This window comes from Rhinolophus hipposideros (assembly GCF_964194185.1).
Source record: "Rhinolophus hipposideros genome assembly, chromosome: 10".
Lineage (NCBI taxonomy): Eukaryota > Metazoa > Chordata > Mammalia > Chiroptera > Rhinolophidae > Rhinolophus > Rhinolophus hipposideros.
In genome coordinates this window covers 46,775,625-46,795,436 of record NC_138056.1, presented here as the reverse complement: position 1 = coordinate 46,795,436, position 19,812 = coordinate 46,775,625, and the positions used below count along the sequence as shown (strand labels likewise).

Below are 19,812 nucleotides of genomic sequence, written 5' to 3'. Positions count from 1 at the left end.
AGGGCTGAGGGGGATTCGTGTGTCATAGACTTTTTGACAAGGCTTAAAAACCAAACCATTTAACTTTCAGGTTCCTTTATTTGCAAGTGAGGCAGTCAGGCATTCGCACTGCATCTTCACACCTTACTCCCCATCTGACCCTTTCTTGGGTGAGGCTTGGGCATGAGGAAGCCCTGCATCAGGTGTGGGGAATGTGGGTGAGGGTCAGGGCTAGGGTGGGGTCAGACACTGTCTAGAGGGCAAACCAGAGGGACCCCTGGAGTCGCGTGTTTTCTGATGGGCCTCAGTCCATTTCCCATTTGAAAGTCCGTGGGCTGCACTCTGCTGCTGGCCTCCATTCCCGGTGAGGGGACCTTATTTGATGAGCTGTGTCTTCCACCCTGGAGGGGATAAATTGGTGGGGAGAGAGTGAGCTTTGCGTCTCAGTTTCTTATTATCTAGTTCAGATGGCCTAGGAAATCAGCAGTCTCGTGTGTGGTAGTTCTGTTAGTCGTCTATCCATGTTATCTTTAAAATCAAAAAGCTACTTTAATAATGATGGTTTTGGGAAATAAGCTAGAACAAACTCAATTTAATAGTCTTAATACTTTTATCATTTTCCTCCCAATTATAAAAGTGATACACAACTGTAAAAACTTGAAACAGTATAGACATGAAGGTTATAGAAAATAAGTGATAGTCTTTTAAGATTGGGGTGGGAGTTAAGGCCAGGCCTTAAACTGAGGTCTTAAATTGGGGTGTCCATAGTCGCTTAGTCTTTGATGTCCCTTGGTCATTAGTAAAACTGGCTTTACTGCCCCAAAGAGGTTAAAATACCTTGCCTGTCCATAGGTTCGCTGTACGTGGATAGGCATATTGTGTACTGCCTATGGGTACCTGGTAGGCGAAGGGAGGGGGAGAATCCAGTCTTTCCTCTTTGCTGCGCTACAAGCCCTGCTGTGGGGCTACTGAGGGAAGAGGCATTTTTCTGATTTGCTCAAAGACCCCCGTCTAGGTTGGAGGTAGCCCTGCTTTCCCAGAGGAGGGGAGTGGTGAAATCACTGCAGGATGGGGAGTGTGTGGTACCCAGGGCCACCCAGGAAGGGGTCCAGGGGGCAGTGGGGTATCCAGCCTGGAGCCTTGCAGGGGGACGTGGCTGGAGGAAGGGTGTGGTAGTCATTGGTTCCTGGGGTAACTGAGAACTCCAGGGGGTCCAGACTAGAGCCAGGCTACGAAACCAGCAGCAAGGGCTCTTCTTGCCAGGACTGGCCGAGGCCTTGGGCCTAGGAACAGGAAATGTCCATCTTAGCAGCAGAGGAGTGAGCCGATGACCTGTGTGGCCTCTAGTACACACATGCTGACGTGTCACAGTCATCTGGATAACAGCTCTTCTTTGTGGGGTGAAACTGAGCCTCAGAATGTGGCATGACTTGCCCGGGGCTCTGGCAAGAAGTGGTGGAGCCGGGACTGGAAGCTGGACTTGCCACCTGTTCTGCAGGCAGGGGGCTCTGGCTTGGCGCCCTGGCCTGGCGCCCCGGCACTTGCCAGTGGCCCCCAGATCCCCTCTAGGTGACGGAGGCAGTTCTTTACGCAGCCAGGCTCGGAGGCCCCCCACACAGTCCTCCTTGAGGGCTGCTCCTTGACAGCGCCTGTCACTCCTGGGACCCCAGAGGGCAGGCCACACCACAGATGGGATGAGGCTGAAATTTGGTGCCAGGGTGAGTGACAGGGTAGAGATTCAGGCTGGGCTAGGGCAGGGGACACAAGTGTGCCTCCTTGGGACCAGTATGCAGTGGTCACTGCACACTGTCCCTGAGAGACAGAAAATAGGCTTCTTGTCCCAGGGCTTAGTCAGCTGTCCAACCGAGGGCCGAACCTGTTGCCCTGCCTGGCGGGATGGGAGGAAGCCCTTCTGCACCCTCGGGGCTGGGAGCCCAGCCCCCACCTAGTTCCTCATATCTGAGGGAAGTGTCTCTAAGGCCTCTTGCCTGCATTAGCAGTCCTGAGAACGCTCTGCAGACCGAGGGTGGCCCTGCCCATAGGTATCCCCTGGTGACTGGGCTGGGGGGAGGGCCTGGGATGGGGTGTAGGGGCGGTATCGGGCATCATGGGCTCTGGCCTGGTTGTACACAGTTGAGTTGTTGGTAGGCAGTATGAAGACTGAAGGCTGCGTGTGTGGTGGGGCAGCTTGCTATGTGGCTCCTGGCTGGGGTGGGAGGTGTGTGTCCCTGGGGGTAGTATGAGGTGTGTGTTTGTGGTATGGGTGGGGTGGGGTTTGCAGACCAGAAGTGGTCAAAGCTGGAGGTGTGGGGTTTTTGATTCCTGTGTGGGGAGCTCCGAGGGGTTTCCTGAGGTCTGGATGCTGGGGTGGAGGGGTCGTGCAGGAGAGGAGGAGGGGCGGACAAGTTCAGGCCTCAGGTCTGGACCCCTGGGCCTTCCGCTCCCTGCACTGCTGGGCCTTCCCTTGACCCAAAAGCACAGCTGTGTGTGGAGGGGAATCTGAGGGTGCAGCTGGGGAAGGATCTGGGCTGAGGGGACTTGGGCGCTGAGTGTGCAAGGAGTTACGATGTTTGATGCTGTGCTGCCACAGGCCTGACTCATTCATGCAAATCAGAATGCAATGGGCGCTCATACCCACTCAGTCAGCAGGTTCTGCGGCAGCCCAGGGAGGGTCCCCAAACCTCTCCGGTGTCACTACTGTCCTTCCCCATTACTGCCCCACTGAAATCTGTCTCCGCATCTGCCCGGTCCTAGCCCACCCCTGGGCCTTGCACACTCAGTTCCCTTTGCCTGGAAGGGCAGGAAGGCCCGGCTCAGAGAGCTCCCTGGAAGCCTTCCCGACTCCACCACACAGAAACAGCCACAGCCGCTGAAGGTCCTGTCGCAGGTGACCTGGGCAAGTTTCCACCTCACACAGCCTCTGTGAAATGGGGTTAAAATGCCAGGTCTTGGGATTGTGATGAGGAACCTAAGATGAAGGTGGAGTCCTGGAAAGGGCTGGGCACACGGTCGGCGCTAGAAACTGTAGTGTGACTGTCCCTGAGGAGGCCGTGGGCCACTGTCCCCAGCACTGTCAGAAGTGGTGTCCTCGTCAGGAGTGGGCAGGGATGGCACTAGGGAGATGCTGGGCAGGGACAGAGAAGGTGTTTTAAACTCTGCCCTCAGGGGTCAAAGTGTTCCTTAGACCACAGAAGGGTGAAAGCTTTGACTCCAGCAAGAGGGACTCAGGCCAGACCCAAAAAAGAACTGGCTGGCAAGGATTCAAGATGCTAGATGACTCTCACCTTTGCACTGAGACAGCGTGCCCTTATGAGTCCAGCCAGTCCTGAGCTCTACTGTAGAGGGTGGGTGGCAAGAAGGGATGCGGACTCACATGATACCCCAGGCTAGGTTTGAGGTTGGGTGGAGATGGACCCCCACGAATGGAGCAACCAGAGACAGAGCAGAAGCAGTGCTGAGCTGCATGGCCTAAGCCCAAGGGGGCAGTCAGGGAGGACTCTTTGGAGAAGGTGTTCTGGAATCAGTACCTGAAGGTAGGAGGATGTGGCTCATTTACTTATTGTCAGCAATTTCGGGGGCTCCCGTGTGCCAAACTGGTGCTTGGTGCAAAAAAAGTGAAATGGAGGGAGTTGTGGGCCAGCCCAGCCTGGCTGGGGCTTGGGGTATGTTTCGGGCAACTTAAGCAAGTCACTTCCTCCCTGTGGGTGTTTGTTTCTTCATCTGTAAGCATAGGGCTGGAGCACGTCGAATGACAGGCGAAGGAGCTGGACGTGAGGGCGCTGGGAACCACAGAAGGGCTCTGAGCAGGGTTGGGACTGGGGTTGGCACAGCAGAGAGGTGCTGGAGGGAGACGGGAGAAGCAGGGGCAGGGGCAGAGCGGGATGGTGAGGTGTTGCAGCCTGAGCTGGGTCCTTTGGGTGGGGGAGGAGGGGAACCCTGTGGCAATGCTGTCACAACGGGATGACACTCCCCTCTGCCCCGTCCCTGCTTCCCTGGGGATAGAGACTCACTGATGTGTCATATCAGCTGAAGGGCTTAAACCTCTACACTGCTAACCAAATTTTAGATGTACTAACTCTTTAGGCAAAAATCCTAAGCTATAGCAATATAAGAGTGACTAAAACAATACACTAAGAAAATAAACAGTTGGGGAAAAAAATAAAAACCTCCATACTGGGGATCAGGATTAGAGTGGTGCAAGTGAGACACTTGCCTCAGGCACAAAAAATGGGGTTGGGGGCTGCAAAAAGCTCAGTAATCAAGATAAATAATAATTTTTAAAAAATCAATATTAATAAAAAGTCCAAGGTAAATAAAACATCCAAATTTTAAATAAAGAGGTTTAATATTACCAATTATTTCTTTGCCTCAGACTCTAGAATAGCTCAGCAGGGCACTACTCTAAACTTCTTTTTTCAAGGAGCTGCCGCCTCCAAGAAGCCTTCCCTGACCACGGGCCTGGGGAGAGCCATGTGGGCTGTTTTCGCTGGCTGGGTGGTATCTGACCCCCTCTAGCAGGTCCAGGTCTAAGGTCCGGCTCATGCTTCCAGTGCCTTGAATGGGGCTGTCCTCGAGGGTTTCCAGTGCAGAATCCCCAAGTCTGACTTGGCCTAAAGCCTTTAGTGCAGGAATAGGAACTTGAGAGAGGCCCAAGATAGGACTGGGCCCTATGCAGGGACAGAAGTGGTTTCCTGTTTTCCAGCTCTGGTCATTCCCATAGGGTGGGGTCATCATCAATCAATTCATGTTGAACCTTTAGAACAAGGCCCAGCCTGTAGCACGGTCCCCGTGTTCATTGTCACTTTTGCAAGTCAGTGAGCAGAGTAGTTAGGAGTCTAGAACTGCACTGTCTGATAGAAACACAATGCACGCCACAAGTGCAAATTCAAAATGTTCTAGTACACATGCACAAAAAAACAGATGAAATTAATTTTAATAATGTTACCCAAATATCCGAAATGTTATAATTCCATTATGTAATAAATAGAAAAAATTGGGATATTTTATATTCTTGTTTTTTGCACTAAGTCTTCAAAATCCAGTGTGTACTTTTATACAGCACACTTCATGAGGTGCCCACATCTGGAGTGTTCATTAGCCATATGTGGCTACTGCTGGTTACTGGAAGGAACAAAGTAAGTCTATGCTATAGTCAAGCTGCCCCTTCCTAGCTGTTGTGTGACTTTGGGCAACTTATTTTAACTCTCTGTGCCTCGGCTTCTTCATCTTAAAGTGTGAGGTATGTACCTCATGGAGTTGCTGTAAGGATTAAGTAAGTTAATAAAAAGAGCTTAGGTACCTGGCAGACAGTAAGGACTATTTCTGTTGTCTGTTACTCTTTTTTAAAAATCGTCATCTGTCTAGCACTGCCATTTTTTGCCAACTCTTTCTGAAGTACTAATTACGTAAAATTTATTTTTAACATAATTCACTTTTGAAACATTTTAGCCCCATGCTAAGAAATAATTGTGGAATCCACTTGAGATAAATACCTAACTAGTAAATTGAAAATGTTCACAAAAATCCCCTAACACCATCATGCAGAGCTCAGCCGTTTGCCGTTGACCCTGCCCTAGTGGCAGGAAAGGTGGCTCTGGCTCTGCCCAGGATCTGCCCATTGCACCCCCAACCCCCAAATCAGAGCTTGAGCCATCTGAGCTTGCTGGTGGCCTCCCCTCAGGGATGCCCGGGCCGTCCAACCTTGCCAGTGGTCTGTCCGCCGGGATAGCTGGTTCTTTCTTCTCCTGGCTGGAAACACCTCTTTTTGCCCCCAGCCATCTTTAGGAGCAGTTGTCTGGGGTCTCATGCCCCAGCCCCTGCCCTCATCCCACCCCATGGCTCCCAGGCTTAGAGAGGGTCCTGTTTCCTTGGGTTTCTCCAGGGTCCCCACCTCTCTCTGACAGGCTCTGTGTTGTGGGGGGCACTGCCTCAGTCATGGAGCTGTCTCTGCCCATCCCCCATGTCTTCCATGGGGACAGTTCAGCTTCCTGGTCAGGACAATAGTCTGTACCACAGCTTGCTCCCTATATGTCCCAACCATTGGTCCTGGGAGAGGGTCAGAGAATGAGGAGTCCCGACTCCCCTTTAACACCTGTGTGACCTCCACCTCTGGGCAGGCCTGTCTGTCTGCCACCTCACCCCCACTGGAAGGCTCTGGCTTCCATTAGGCTCCCTGAACCCTTCCCTCCTCTTCCTTCTCTTCCTCTACCATTTTCCCCATCTCTTGCTTTCTTCCCTCTTTCCTTTTTCCCATCCTTCTTCCCTCCATCCTCTTTTCCATCTCTCCTCCTCCCTCCTCCTCTTAGAATCCCTCCACTCCAAGTGGCCTTGTCTCATGGACTTTCTCCTCTCTCCTGTCCTTCCTTACAGCTTCCGCCTCAGGCCAAGATGAGGAGCTGTGCAGAGTAGTGGCTGCCTCTGGGAGGACCGGCATCCTGGGCAGCCCAGCAGGTGAGTAAGAAGCTGGGAAGGGGGAGAGGCTGGGTGTGGCAGGCTAAGTCCCAACATTGTGGTGAGGGCAGGAGCCTTCATGGAGGTGAGACCTGAGGTCCCATTTTCTATTTTGAAAACAGATTGAGAGGCAGAGAGAGGGTAAAGCCCAGAGACCATGCAAAGAGCCTCCCAGGGGAACTTAGATGGGTGGGGACTGGCAGGGACCAGTGGGTTGAAGTGTGTATGTGTGTGTGTGTGTGTGTGGGGGGGGGGGTAATCTGCTTACTTGATTCTCTTCTGTGCCTGGTCATTTACCACGTCTTTCTCATTCTCAGATGATCACCTTATCTTTTAAACTGTATTTATATTTTTGAAAATGGTACAAAATTAAAAAGATACAGAGGGTGTCGTGAAAGGTAACCTTTCCTTTCTCTCCTCCTAGCTGCCAGTTTTCCTCCCTAAAGGCAGTTTCTGGTAAACCCATCATAGGTATTCTATGTATATGTGTGCTATATGTGTATGTATGTTTTCTTTTTAAATTAAATGGATTGAGGTAACATGGTTAGTAATATTACATAAATTTCAGATGTGCAACGTTATATTTTGACTATTGCCTGCTTACCACCTAAAGTCTAGTTGCTTTCCGTCACCGTATGGTTTATTCGACCCTTTGTACCCACTTCGCCCTCCCCCCACCCCTTTTTGCCCTCTGGTGATAACCATTCTGCTTTCTGTATCCTTGAGTTTGTTTGTTTGTTTTGTTAGTTTATTTACTTCTTTTATATTCCACATGTGAGTGAAATTGTACGATTTTTGTCCTTTTTTTGTCTGACTTACTGCACTTAGCATAATACTCTCAAGATCCATCCATGTTGTGGCAAATGGCAATATTTCATGTTTTTTTTTATGGCTGAGTAGTATTCCAGTATGTGTCTTCTTTATCTCTGCAGCGTTGATGGACGTTTAAGTCATTTCCATACCTTGGCTATTGTAAACAACACTACAATGAGCATCAGGGTACACATATCTTTACGGATAAGTGTTTTCATATTTTTGGGGGGTAAATACCCAGAAAAGGATCATATGGTAATTCCATTCTTAGTTTTTTGAGCAGCCTCCATACTGTGTTTCACACCTTTTGTCCCCAACCTCTCTAACGCTGATCTCTTATCTTTTTAGTAATTGCCATTCTGATCTCATTGTGGTTTTGATTTGCATTTCCCTGATAGCTAGTGATATTGAACATCTGCTCATACATGGTTTCTTTTTCTTTAACCCAGATGTCTACATCATAAAACACTATTCTGCACCTTGCTTTTCCACTTCATAAATCTTTAATATCATTTTATATGAACAATAGACTCTGCCAGTGGATAATTTTAGTTGGGATTGTGCTAATTATAGCTTAACTCTGGAAGAACTGATGACTTTATAATTGAGAGCCAGCTTATCTAAGATATCTAATGTATTTCAGTTTGTGTCTTCCTTTGGGTCCCTCAGGAACCTTTAAAAAAATATTCTTATAATTCGAAATTTAGGTGATAGAAAAGATGTGGAGTGAAAAGTGTCCCCACCAGCCAGAGGTGGGTTTCCAGGAAACTGATGGAACTTGATCTTAAGGCTCCTTTCAGGGCACAGGGAGGGGTCCAGGCATTGTGTGTGCCCAGGGTCATGTGTTTTTGTAAATTTTTACAAAAATAGGATATTCTTTTTTTATGAAGAAAATTTTAATTGAGATATAATGGACATATTTTGATATAATTGATGTATAACATTATATTAGTTTCAGGTGTACAACATAATGGTTTAATATTTGTATTGTGACATGATAAGTAAAATATTGTGTGCTTTTTCTTAAAGAGGGCGTCTGTGCTGTGGAAGCTTCAGGCCTGAGGAAGTCTGGTTTTGCGTCTGCTCCCTCTTGTGCTCTCCGCCCTCCTTTTTCCTTTTCTTTCTTTCTTTCTTTTTTTTTAGCAAGAGAAAATAAACAAATTTAGTACATACATATGGAAGCCCGCATACATGACCAACTCTAATTTTTCCTCCTCAGAGGCCACCAGCGTCACCTTGTCGCCTATGTGTCTTTTCAGAGATACTTTATGCATTTACCAGTACTCATACCGATCTATCCTCTCCCGTTGACTTTTTCACATTAAAGGCAGAATGTTATATACGGTTCTGCACCTTTCTTTAGTCCCTTACCGTATCTTGGAGGTCTCATATCAATAGGTAATGAGTTTCCTCATTTTGTACAACTGCTGGGTATTCTGCATGACTACACTATAACCATTCTCAGGTTTATGGATGTTTTGGTTGTTTCCAATCTTTTGTTATTATACACAGCGCTATAACCATAACTGTCTATAGAGATGTCATTTTGGATACGTGCCAGTAAGACTGCAGGATAAGTGTCTAAGGGTGGCTGGGTCAAAGGGCAGAAGCACGTGGGGGTTTCATAGCTTTTGTGGCCTTGCCCTTCCTAAAGGCAGTCTCACCTGCTGGGGAGGGGAATGCCTCACCCTGTCACCACTTAGTGTGGGGAGATTTAGTTCCCTTTTTGGGTGTTTAAGAACCGTTTCTATTTCCTTTCTGTGGATTTATCTCTTCATTTCCTTTGCCCATTTTTCTGTTGGATTATTAATCTATTTCTGATTTTTAGGTCCTTTTCAGTCTTTAGGAACATTAGCTCTAGGTTGGGGACGAGTGGCAGATGTCTCCTAGTTTGTCATTTAGCGCTTGTCTTTTGCTTATGGTGTTTTTTCTCATGCAGGAACGTTTGACTTTTATATAGTTGAATATTTCAATTCTTTCTTTATTTTTCTAGGTCTGTATCATTTCCAAAAGACTTTTGCTTTCTGAGATGATTTTGAAAATCCTTTTGTGGTTCTATTTTTTTTATAATGAACTCTTTGATCCATCTGTTATTTATGCTGTTGTAAGCTATGAGGTAAAGGTCCGGCCTAGTTTGTTTCCAGACTACTCCCCAGATGTCCCAACAATTTAATAGTCCATCTAGTTTAAGTTCCTTTTGTTTGCACAAAATTCTTAGATGTGTTTGGGTCTATGTTTGAATTTTCTGTTTTGTTTCATTGATCTGTCTGTTCAAGTGCTGGTAGCATGTACGGTCATTCCTCGGTAACCGTGAGGGACGAGCTCCAGAAGCCCCCGCAGATACCAATATCTGTAGATGCTCAAGTCTCTTACTTAAAATGGCATACATCAATACATACAGTTTGCCCTCTGTATCTGTGGACTCGTAACTGTGGATCAAAATACGGAGGGCCAGCTGTACCGTTTTAGTTACCATGGCTTTATATGTTTTGATATGTGGTGAGACTGATTCTCGCTCTTTACGCTTCCTTTCTCTCGCCCCCTGCTTCCAGAATTTTCCTGGAGCTTCTTGCTTATTTATTTTTCCACATGAACTTTCAAATCAACTTGTATAGCTGAAAAAAAAATTCTGTGTTTGTATTTAATAGGATTGTGCATATTTATAAATTAGAGAGAATTATTATCTTTATGCTTTCTTCTATCCAAGAGCGTACTGTGTCTTTCCATTTGTCCAGGTCTTCTTTTTGCCTCTCTAACACTCCAAAATTTTCTTCCTGTAGAGCTTGCCTATTTCTTATTAAGTTTATTCTTGGTGTTTTATATTTTGTGATTTTTAAATGGGGTCTTTCATCTTGGTTTCTACCTGGTTATTGCTTATAAGTATTGATGTTTTTTTTATAAATTTTGAACCCAACCATCTTACTAAATTCTTTTACTGTTTGTAATAGTTTCTCAGTTGAGCTTCTTGGATTTTCCAACTCAAAATTCATGTTATTGGTAACTATTAATAATAGATCGTTTATCTCCTTTCCCAATTTTTATTCCTCTTGTTTGTTTTTGTTCTTTAGAACTTTCAGAGCAATGTGGATAATAAATAATAATAAGAAGAAGAATAGTAATAATAGTGAAATGGATATCCTTGTCTCATTCCTGACTTTAATATGAAACAAGTTTTTGGTTTAAGGAAGGATCAGTCTATTTGTATTTTAGTAAGATTTTCGTTTAAGTACACTGGACGTTGCGTTTGATCATCTGCCTCTTTAGCATCCGTGGAGATGATCAGATGACTTTCCCTTTTGTTAATCACCTTTTCTTTGCATCATCTGTTTCTGGACTTTTGCCAGGCCAGGAGCTCTTGAGTGCAGGGATGGGACCTGAGGCCCCATTGGCCAACGCAAAGCTATTTCAAACGAACAAATCAATGAATGGCCTTTCCTATACATTACTCCTTTCCCCCTTGATAGTGGGAGGGGTTACTCACGCACAGAGGCTGTGTGATGCTGGGTTGACTCCCCTCCTGGAGCATTCCATTTCCTCCAGGGGCATGGAGATGGGGTGAGCCTCAGCCCCTGGACTGGGCCTGCTGGGGCACTAACAGTGGTATCCTTCAATTCCACCCATACTTACTAAGCCCCTGGGCCTGGCCCTTAGCTGGAAACTGGTGCCTCAGAAGGAATTGGGCTGTTGCCTGGGTCTTAAAGAGGGCGGTAGAGTGTATGCCAGACATGATCATTGGCCAGCCTTGCAGCCGTGGCTGAGGCTGTGGATGGGGTGAGTGGTGGTACCAAGTCTGGAGGTCCTGGAGGGTCTCCGAGAGGTGAGCTGGATGCTAGGTGGCCACAGGGGTAGGGTAGGGGGTGGGGGTGGCAGGTTTCAGGCAGAGGGAAAAGCCTGTGTGTTCAGAGACCTGGCAGTACCTGGCCTTGCCTGGCACATGGGGCACAAGGGAGAAGGCTTAAGGACAGCACTTGACACCGTGGCATGGGAGAGCCACAGAAGGACGTTGATCGGGGAACTATGCCTGGGCATCCGTGCCTCTGATCCGTGCCCATCTGTTATTCCAGGTCTGGACAGAGCCCTGCCGGCAGGGACCATGGCCGAGGCCGGAGATGCAGCACTGTCGGTGGCCGAGTGGCTGCAGGCTCTGCACCTGGAGCAGTACACTGGGCTCTTTGAGCAGCATGGACTGGTGCGGGCCACAGAGTGCCAAGGCCTCAGCGATGCCCGCCTGGTGGACATGGGCGTGCTACTCCCTGGCCACCGCCGCCGCATCCTGGCTGGACTGCTCCGTGCCCATGCACCCCCGGCCCCCACCCCCCGCTGCACCCCAAGGCCTGTGCCCATGAAGCGTCACGTCTTCCGCTCACCACCTGCGTCTACCACTCCACCGGAGCCACTGCCCACAGCTGGAGAGGAGGAGGGGCTGCCCACTGCCCCACCCATCCCGCCCCGGAGGAGCTGCGCTCCACCTGTCTGCTTCTCCCCCCAGGCCACGGCTGCCCCAGACCCTGTGCTGCCCCCACTGCCTGCCAAGCGGCATTTGGCAGAGCTAAGTGTTCCACCTGTGCCTCCTCGCACTGGGCCCCCCCGTCTGCTGGTGAGGTGCGTGGATGCTGCCCAGGGTGGGAGGGACATGGGCAGAGGATCCTAGAGCATGGAGGGGGAGTTGGTGGCCTTTGGCACTGGAGTAAGAAAGGTACTTCAATGGAGGGAACAGCATGTGCAAAGCTCAGAGGTGGGAAGCACCTTCTGGGTCACTGTGGGCAGACAGTGTGGCTGAACTATTGGGTGAGGGAGGGTGAGCTTGTGGATGGTGCTGCTGGGATATTCTGTGAAAGCCAGGGGAGCATCCAGAAAGATTTCAAGCAGATGATCTGATGAAAGCTGAGTGTTAGAAGGATGACTCTGGCTGCTGGTGAGGTCGATTGCGAAGGAGTCGAGGAGACCAGGGAGAGGGCATAGGGCCCGGTGAGTGGCCCCCCAACTCAGGCTGTGTGAGAGAAGTAAGCAGACTGGGATGATATGTTGTTTCTAGAACAGGACTTGGGGGCAGCCTAGGTGTGAGTGGAGAGGGAATGGGAAGCTCCAGTGGCATCCAGATTTCTGTCTTGGGTGGACAATGGTGCTATTACTGATCTGGGGACACAGGTACAGAAGTGAGTGGGAGGAAGTCGAGTTCACGTTGGGCCTGGTAAGTATGAGATACTGTAGGGCAGTGCGGTATGTTCTGAAGTCAGGAGGTCGCATGTGGAGGGCATGGGGAGCCTCGGATGACGAGCTTGCTATGGGGGAGCGGAGACCACCCAAGCTCTGGTGCTTGAGGTCTGTCTTCCCCTTTTACGCTGCCTTCACCCACTTGTCCGCCTTCTTTCTCAGAACTGTTTGCTGCCCTCCTGGCTTCTGGCACTCCTTGTTTTCTTGAGTTTCCTCTTACTTCTGTGGATGTTCCATTTTAACTTTTCCATGTGCCCTTCCTTCTTCCTCCCTTTGCTAGGGTGACCATCCCCACCTTGGGCTGGATATGTGCTCAGGGGTGTAGTGGAGATATACTGCGGCATTTGGACCTACTCAGCCTAATCTGGGAAGCCGCCTTGTAGGAGGGAGGGGCGTGCAGACAGCGGTCTCCTGGCCCCTATTATTGAGCCCTGTGCTGAGTGCTTTGCCTACATCTCACTTGATCCCTGCAGCAAGCCTGGGGGATTTGTGCCCCATTTTCAAGCAGAGAAACTGAGGCTCAGAGAATGGAGGGGACCACTGGTTGGATCCATGCCAAATACATGCTCAGGGCACCCCTGTGAGAGGGCCTGGGCGGTTTTCCCCACCCAAACAGGGGCATTAAGTAAGGGGCCTTGAAGCAAGCCAGGGCTGTGGTGTTTTGAGATCTGATTGGTGGAAGCACAAAAAGGGTTTGTGCCTTTCCTGAGTTCACACAGCTAGGGACAGTACTAGGGGTGGCCCAGGAGCCTGGCTTGCAGCCTAGATTGGGGTTTCCTGGTACAATTGTGCCCTCTAGTGGTCATTCTCCTGAATGCAGGCGTAATTTCTATTTCCTTTAACCTCCGTCTTCAGGATGGAGTGCTCTCTCTCTCTCTCTCTCTCTCTCTCTCTCTCTCTCTCTCTCTCTCTCTCTCTCTCTCTCTCTCTCTCTCTCTCTCCCTCCCTCCCTCCCCACACACACACTATCTCCTGGGAATACGTAAACAAGGGCACGAGGTAGGGCCCTGTTTATAGGGAGCACGCAAGGGCTGAGGAAGCAAAACGCCCAGTGGGGCAGTGGGTCTGGATTCCTGCTTCAGAGGCAAGACACCTGAGGCAGGCCCAGCTAGCTGTGTGACTCCAATTAGGAGCCGCCCCTCTGGGCCTGTTTCCCCATCAGGTGCCGTTCTTCACCCTTCATGGCCCTTCTGGTACTGACAATGAGTTCAGGAGACTTGCTGGGTAGAACAAAGTTCCTATCCATGCCCCAGGGTACCAGTCCCCACTCTCAGAGCCTCTGTCTAAACTGAGCCACTTAATCAACCCCTGGGAGAGTCCAAGCTCCCATGGTTAGGAAGCTGGTCCCTTGTAGCTAGAGGACCCAAAATTCATTCCATTCGGAGATAATGTGTAGACAGTTATTCCCTCAACTTGGAACTATTCCTTAGAGCAGAATGTGGTGGGAGGCGAGCCACCAACCCTGGTCTCCTGTGTCCTGGGGCTTTTGCCCTTTGGAATTGTGGGCACCCGCAGTCCTAGCGCCCTGGGCTTCCAGGGCCTACAAAGTCTGTAAAGCCTAGTAGTAGAAAAACTCACAGCAGATGGAGCCTCATGTGCTTGTATGTGTACCAGGTGAAGGCTGGGCAGGGTCGGGGTCAGGTTGGAGCCTAACTGGCTACCCCATCCCCTCATAGCCCCCCCCTGTGATCCCCAGGCTCTATGGTGCTCGATGGGAGACTGCTCAACCTGGCCTGCTGCTGCCCCCGTTGCAGGAGTCCCCATTTCCTGATTATGGCCTTCCTGTTCTTGCTGGCATTCTCTGGTGACAGGGATCTCATTCTCTCCATCTTAGGACCTCTTACACCAGATCATGTGGAGGCTGAGTGAGCGTTTCTGCATGACTCCAGCTCATCACCAGCCTTCCTTTCGGAATTTTGGATTATCTGTTGTGTGTGCATGTGTGTATTACTGAGGTAGGGACTTCATGTGAGGGCATGCCTGGCCAATTTGTGTGTGTGCATCTATAGGTGTGCATGTTTGTGCAAGCTGTCGGAGTAGTCGTGTCTATTTACACATCTGCACAGGTTCTAAGGGAGGCGATGTGTGATCCTACCATGTAAACGTGTGGGGATTTATGCCATTTCAGTGGTGGCTTGCTGTGGTGTGTGTACGAGTTCACCAGGGCCCTGTGCACATACATATGTCCAGGTATGCTGGTGTGGTGGGGACTCCCAACAGTACGAATCCATTTTTGAGTGTGCATGCTGTGGGAGGTGAATTAGCGTGTGTGGTATTTTTGTACTGTCAGGTGTGAGCCAGTGTGTGTACAGGCGATGCCAAGAAATGTCCACTGGAATGTCAGCTCCATTAAGGCCGAGAGCCTTGTTGATTTTCTTTACTGCTGAATCGCCACCATCTGGGACACTGGTACCCAGTCGGCACTGAGAAAGTATCTGTTGTGTGAGTGAAGAGACGAAGCCTGCGTAAGCTTCTGTACTGCAGGTACTGAGCGCATGTGCTGCCCATGCTGACTCAGCAGCAGTGAGTACGCTCAGTGCCCACTGGACACTGAGCAATAGGGTCCTGAGCTCACCACCCCAGAATCCTTCCCAACAATTAGCCTGTCACCCCAGACATCTTGGAAAGGGAGAGGCCTTCAGTGGAGACAGGCAAAAACCCAGCAGAATGGGGTCCCTTCCTCCCTGCCCCAGCTACGTTATGACTCTCAGAACCAGGCTCACCATTCTGTCTGGCCTGGGAGGACCCCACTTCACCTCCAAAGGGTCTGCACCCCCACCCTTACTGAAGCCTATGATAGGGAACTTGCTGGCAAGTTCAGAGATGCTGAGAAATTTGCTCAGGGTTGCATAGCCCAGCAGAGGGAAGCTGATGTTCAGACCCTGCTTCTGGCCTGGGGCCCAGTCTACCCATCCAGGTCTCAGGGGTCAACCCTCTGAGCCTGCTTCCTTCAGAGGGTTCATTTCTGACCCAGCGTTCCAGGGTCACTCCACAGAGCCTCTCCTGGAGATCTGGGCCAGAGTTTCCTCCTCTGATACCTGGATGCCTGGAGATACCACAGTAAGGTGGAGTATTTGCCAAGAGGAGGCGCTGCCAGCTGGAGTCACATTGCAAGGCCTCCTACCTGTGCCCTTGACTGCCCTGCAGCCCGGCCAATCCTTGGTCTTCCTGAAGGCTGATCACTTGTTGCCAGGGCAGAACTTACTCCCTTCAAAGAGCCTTTTTCTCCGCTTCTTGGACTTCCTCTTTCCTAGCCAGGGCCAGGGCTTTCCTGGGCGTCCACTTTGTAAGTCCCTGCTAGGTGGCACTGGGGTGGCTTTTCCCATTCCCGCTGGGAATGGTGGTGGTGGGGGTGTGGGGTGGCTTGGGGGTGGGGAGGAAGTGTGCCCCAGGGGATTCTGGGTGACTTTTCTGTGTTTCTCAGTCAGTGTTTTCAGGAAGTGTGTGTTGGCCAGGGCTGCAGGGGGTGGGGGAGAGCAGGAAGCCCAGAATTGGAAGCAGACACACACATCGACTCACCAAGTCATTACTACTGGGCAGATCCACAGTTATACATAGAAACACACACTCAGACCAGGGATCACAGACACAGAGACACAAATCACAGGCGCACAGAGCCACCCTGGACTCGCACACCCAGGGACTAGGAGCCAGGCTGTCTGCGAGGCTAGCCCAGGTGGAGCACTGGCTGCTGGGGAAGGACGCAGCACCCTTGAGCACACGCTGGGAGTCCTCAGGCTCGGGACGTGGCAGGCGTCTGAGGGTGAGCAAGGGGTGCACGGGGCAGCCTTGGGCTGGGCTGTTGGCAGGCGCCCTGTGGTGGGGGTGGGGGAGGAGGCTCCTGCTGAGGGCCTGGGAAGGCAGGAATTCCTGGTTGTCACCTCTGGGCCGCGTTTTCTGTGGTGTTCTCCTCCCCATTCCTTTTTTGCTCTCAGAATTTCCTCTCTTCTTTCACTTTCTCCACATTTTCTGTTTTTCTCCTGCCCTTTCCTTTTCTTTCCTCTCTTCCCTCCCCCTGCCTTGGGTTTTCCAGTTTCCATTTCCCCGTAAGCCTCTCGCCTGGCTCCACTGGCAGCCCATGCGCCTGTTTGCTGGGCCGCATGGACGCCTGTGGAGGACCCCTGCCCTCCGGGCACCTGGTGCCAATCTCAGGTCTGGATACCCACGTGCCACTGAGGATTCTCTCAGGAGGCTTCGGTGGGCTTCTTTCAAGGTCCATTTCAAGGGTGCTGTGGCTCTGGACAGCTCCCCCTCGAACCCTCTCGCCCTCCCCCACGTCCAGGGTTATAGGGCAGACCTGCTGCGGGCTGGCCCTTGGTTGGCCTGGTTCCTCCCCTTCTTCCCAGGACTGGTAGTGTGGTGGGTGCCTACGTTCGTGGGGGGCTGGGCTGGCCTCCCCTCCCCCCAATTGCCGTGGATCTCTAACGAACTCAACAAGCCTACTCTTGGGTGACTGGGGACACAGATGCCTCTAACCAGGTCCTGGCTGTGTACGCGATCCTGCCCTGGTCCTTAGCTCATCTTTCCATAGGGCCCACCAGACACCTGCACCTTCTCCTCCTGCCAGGCCAGCCCTAGGTTGGGAAGTCAAGATTGGGGGAGAGGGTCAGTACAGTGGTGAGCTCCCTCAGGTCTGAATTTCCTCCCCGTTACCCTCTGAAGCCAGCACAGGACCAGGCCTGGAAAGCGCATGGAGCTGCCCGGCCTCTGCCTCCTCCTACCCATGACAGCAGGGCTGGCTTGTGAGGAAGTTCACTATAAGCCTGGTGGTAGTTGTTCCATGAAGGGCCCAAAAGGCTGTGTGAGCTTAGAGGAGGGAGCAATTGGGTGGGCTTCCTGGAGGAGGAGGCGTGTCCTGAGCAGAGTGGAGTTGACAATCCAGGTCACTGTGGGGATGAAATGGAAGAAGGCCCCCAGCAGAGTGCTTGGCACATAGTGAGTACTTAGCAAGTGGTAGCTCTAGTTCCAGGGAGAAATGGTGAGAGCTGGGTGAAGCCTTAGTTGTGAAGGTGGATGCCAGGTTAATGAGGCGCTGCTCTGTGGAGCGGGACAGGAGCTGCTGACCTCCAGTGATCAGGATGCGAGCGGGGTGCTGATCAGTCATTCAGCACACTCACTGAAGCCCCCTCTGTGTTGCGTGATGCCGTGACACAGGCAGGGATTGGCCTGAGGGGGCTCACAGCATGTGCAAAAGCTGAGGCATGCTGCGGGTATCACCTCTAAGCAAGTCATGTGCCAGGAAGGGTTTTCTATGCTGTGGCCTGGGCAGAAATAAACAGAACAGAGTCGGGCTGGAGGGGCTGACCTTTGGGTCTCATGATGGAGAAGGAAGGACAGTGGCAGCTGTGGAGGAAGCAGCACAGGACCGAGGCCCAGGCCTTGCATAGCCAGGGCACAAATGAGGAAGTAGGCAGCTGGGAAGGCTTTCTTGTAGCAAGGGGAGGTCGGGGTGGAAGACAGCTATGTCCAGATCACTGGGCCTGACCCTACCTCTTGGCCCTCCTGGTGAGAGTCCAGGAGCTGGGATTGGCCTGGGTCCCTCCACGGCCTGTGTGACACGTTAGAGGGAAGGTCCTGACTCCAGGACAGGGTGTAGGCCTGGGTCCTTGCTCCTCTGTCAGTTCAGTGACACAAACATTGATAGACAAAACTCGACTGAGTAATCAGAAGTGTGGAGGCTGGAGGGACGCCAAGGGGAGACCCCAGCCCAGCTTGGGGCCTGAGAGGAGACACAAAGTGGAGGCGGAAGATGGATAGTCTGGATCTCTTAGAGGAGGAGGAGGCGGTATCTGCACAGGGGAGAGTGTTCCAGGTGGAGGGAACAGCATATGCAAAGGCCTGGAAGTATGCATTTATGGAATGCAGTTCAGTGTAGGACGGCTGGCATGTGAGTGGGGGACAGGTTCAAGGCCCGCCTGAGAGGGTAAGACTGCCCCACTCTGGGGCCCACCTGCTCTTACCGTGAGGCCTAGTTCCCTTTGCCGGAGATGGATGTGGTCAGAGATATGCAGGGAGAATCAAGGGCCACTCTGGAGGAGGAGGCTAAGGCCCAGGTCCCTGTCCCAGCCTGTGGGGTCTGCGTCTCCTTAGCCACAGCTGGGGCGAAAAGGTAGTGCTGATGACATGTGGGAGGGGCTCTCCTTACTGAATGATCAGCAAGCTTGGACGCACATCAGAGAGGGAACTGAGGCTCAAAGATGAAGTGACCTGCTTTGTGAGGTCACACGCCGATGAGTGGTTGAGCTGGAATTCCAGCTCAGGGCTGCCTGGCTCCAAGTCTGTCTTAACTAGAGCAGCCACACATCTCATTTTGCCTGGGACAGGCCGTTTACACCTCTTCGCCTGCCATTGTTATTACTGGTGCCTCTTAACTCTCAGAAATGTTCTAGTTTATACATTAATTATCTGATCCCCCTACTCTTACCCATTCTGGTTTGGCACCCTCACATGTCCCCCAACCCCTAGGTATAAGGTTGGCTATGTATTTGCCATAATCTAGTAAGACAAACCTTAGCTGAGGGCCCAGGCTGGGGTGGATCAGCCCCTGCTCTTGCCAGGAGTGTCTGGTCTTGCTATGGGCATAGTGGGCACATGTCACCTGGAAAGAGGAGAAAGCGGCTGAAGGAGCAGGGGAACCAGGGATGGGGGCAGGGGGAGAACAGCTCTGTGTGGGCATCTTGGAGGCTGCCTAGAGACCAAGCTCATTGATCTATGTTTTGAGGTACAGATGGGCTTTGCATGGGCTGAGGTGGTAGGGCAGTGATGGTGAAGAGGAAGCCTTGAGCAAAGGCACAAGCTCAGGGTTGGGACTGATCTTCTGGTCTGTGGGTCAGAGCTCAATGGGAAACATCCTCAGCTGCAGATTGGAGCTGGGGCTGCTCTTAGGGGTGCGGCACTGAGTAGATAGAACTCCAGCTGTGGTGAAGGCACTGTGTGGTCTCTGTCCCTTCCCCTGGGGTTTTCCCACATGTATGCCTTCCTGATGCCACTTCTCCTTTCCTGGACTCAGCCTTGACTCAGCATGTCTTGGTCCCCTGCGGAGGCAGGCAGGGGTCAGCCAGGAGGCTTCCTGGAGGAGGTGGCTAAATGAGGTCTGGAGGTCCACGAGAGCCTCCTTACCCCCATCTTCCTGGCACATAGTTCTTTCCCTGCGACGGCTCTGCTGGGAAAGGAGCCCTTTGCGTTTGTTCCACTCTCCCTTCTTGCCATGACCACAGTGGCTGTCAGAGCTGTGATCTCATACCTTCTGGGACTGAACGTCAGCTCCAGAGCTGCCCAAATCCTGAGTTGCGGTGGGGCGTGAGGACGCTGGCCTCAGAGAAGCCTTCAGATCCAGGCTGTGCCCTCATTTGCCCC

The 19,812-nt window shown here is 51.3% G+C and overlaps 1 protein-coding gene across 5 annotated transcripts in view; it reads left to right on the top strand.

Annotated features, from left to right (window-relative positions):
- The window catches only part of ARAP1 (ArfGAP with RhoGAP domain, ankyrin repeat and PH domain 1), a 60,448-nt gene that overhangs the window by 9,619 nt on the left and 31,017 nt on the right, over positions 1-19,812 (top strand). For 3 of the 5 annotated variants that reach the window (XR_013994139.1, XM_081061930.1, XM_081061931.1), the window contains exons 2-3: positions 6,349-6,429; positions 11,307-11,844. Coding sequence is in view for 2 of the 5 variants with exons in the window: in XM_081061930.1 (XP_080918056.1) it covers positions 11,336-11,844 (509 nt within the window). In the remaining 3 variants the exon portion in view is untranslated. Of the gene's footprint in view, positions 1-6,348; positions 6,430-11,306; positions 11,845-15,882; positions 16,220-19,812 lie in introns of those variants that run through there. The other 2 variants (XM_081061933.1, XM_081061932.1) reach the window with 1 other exon arrangement.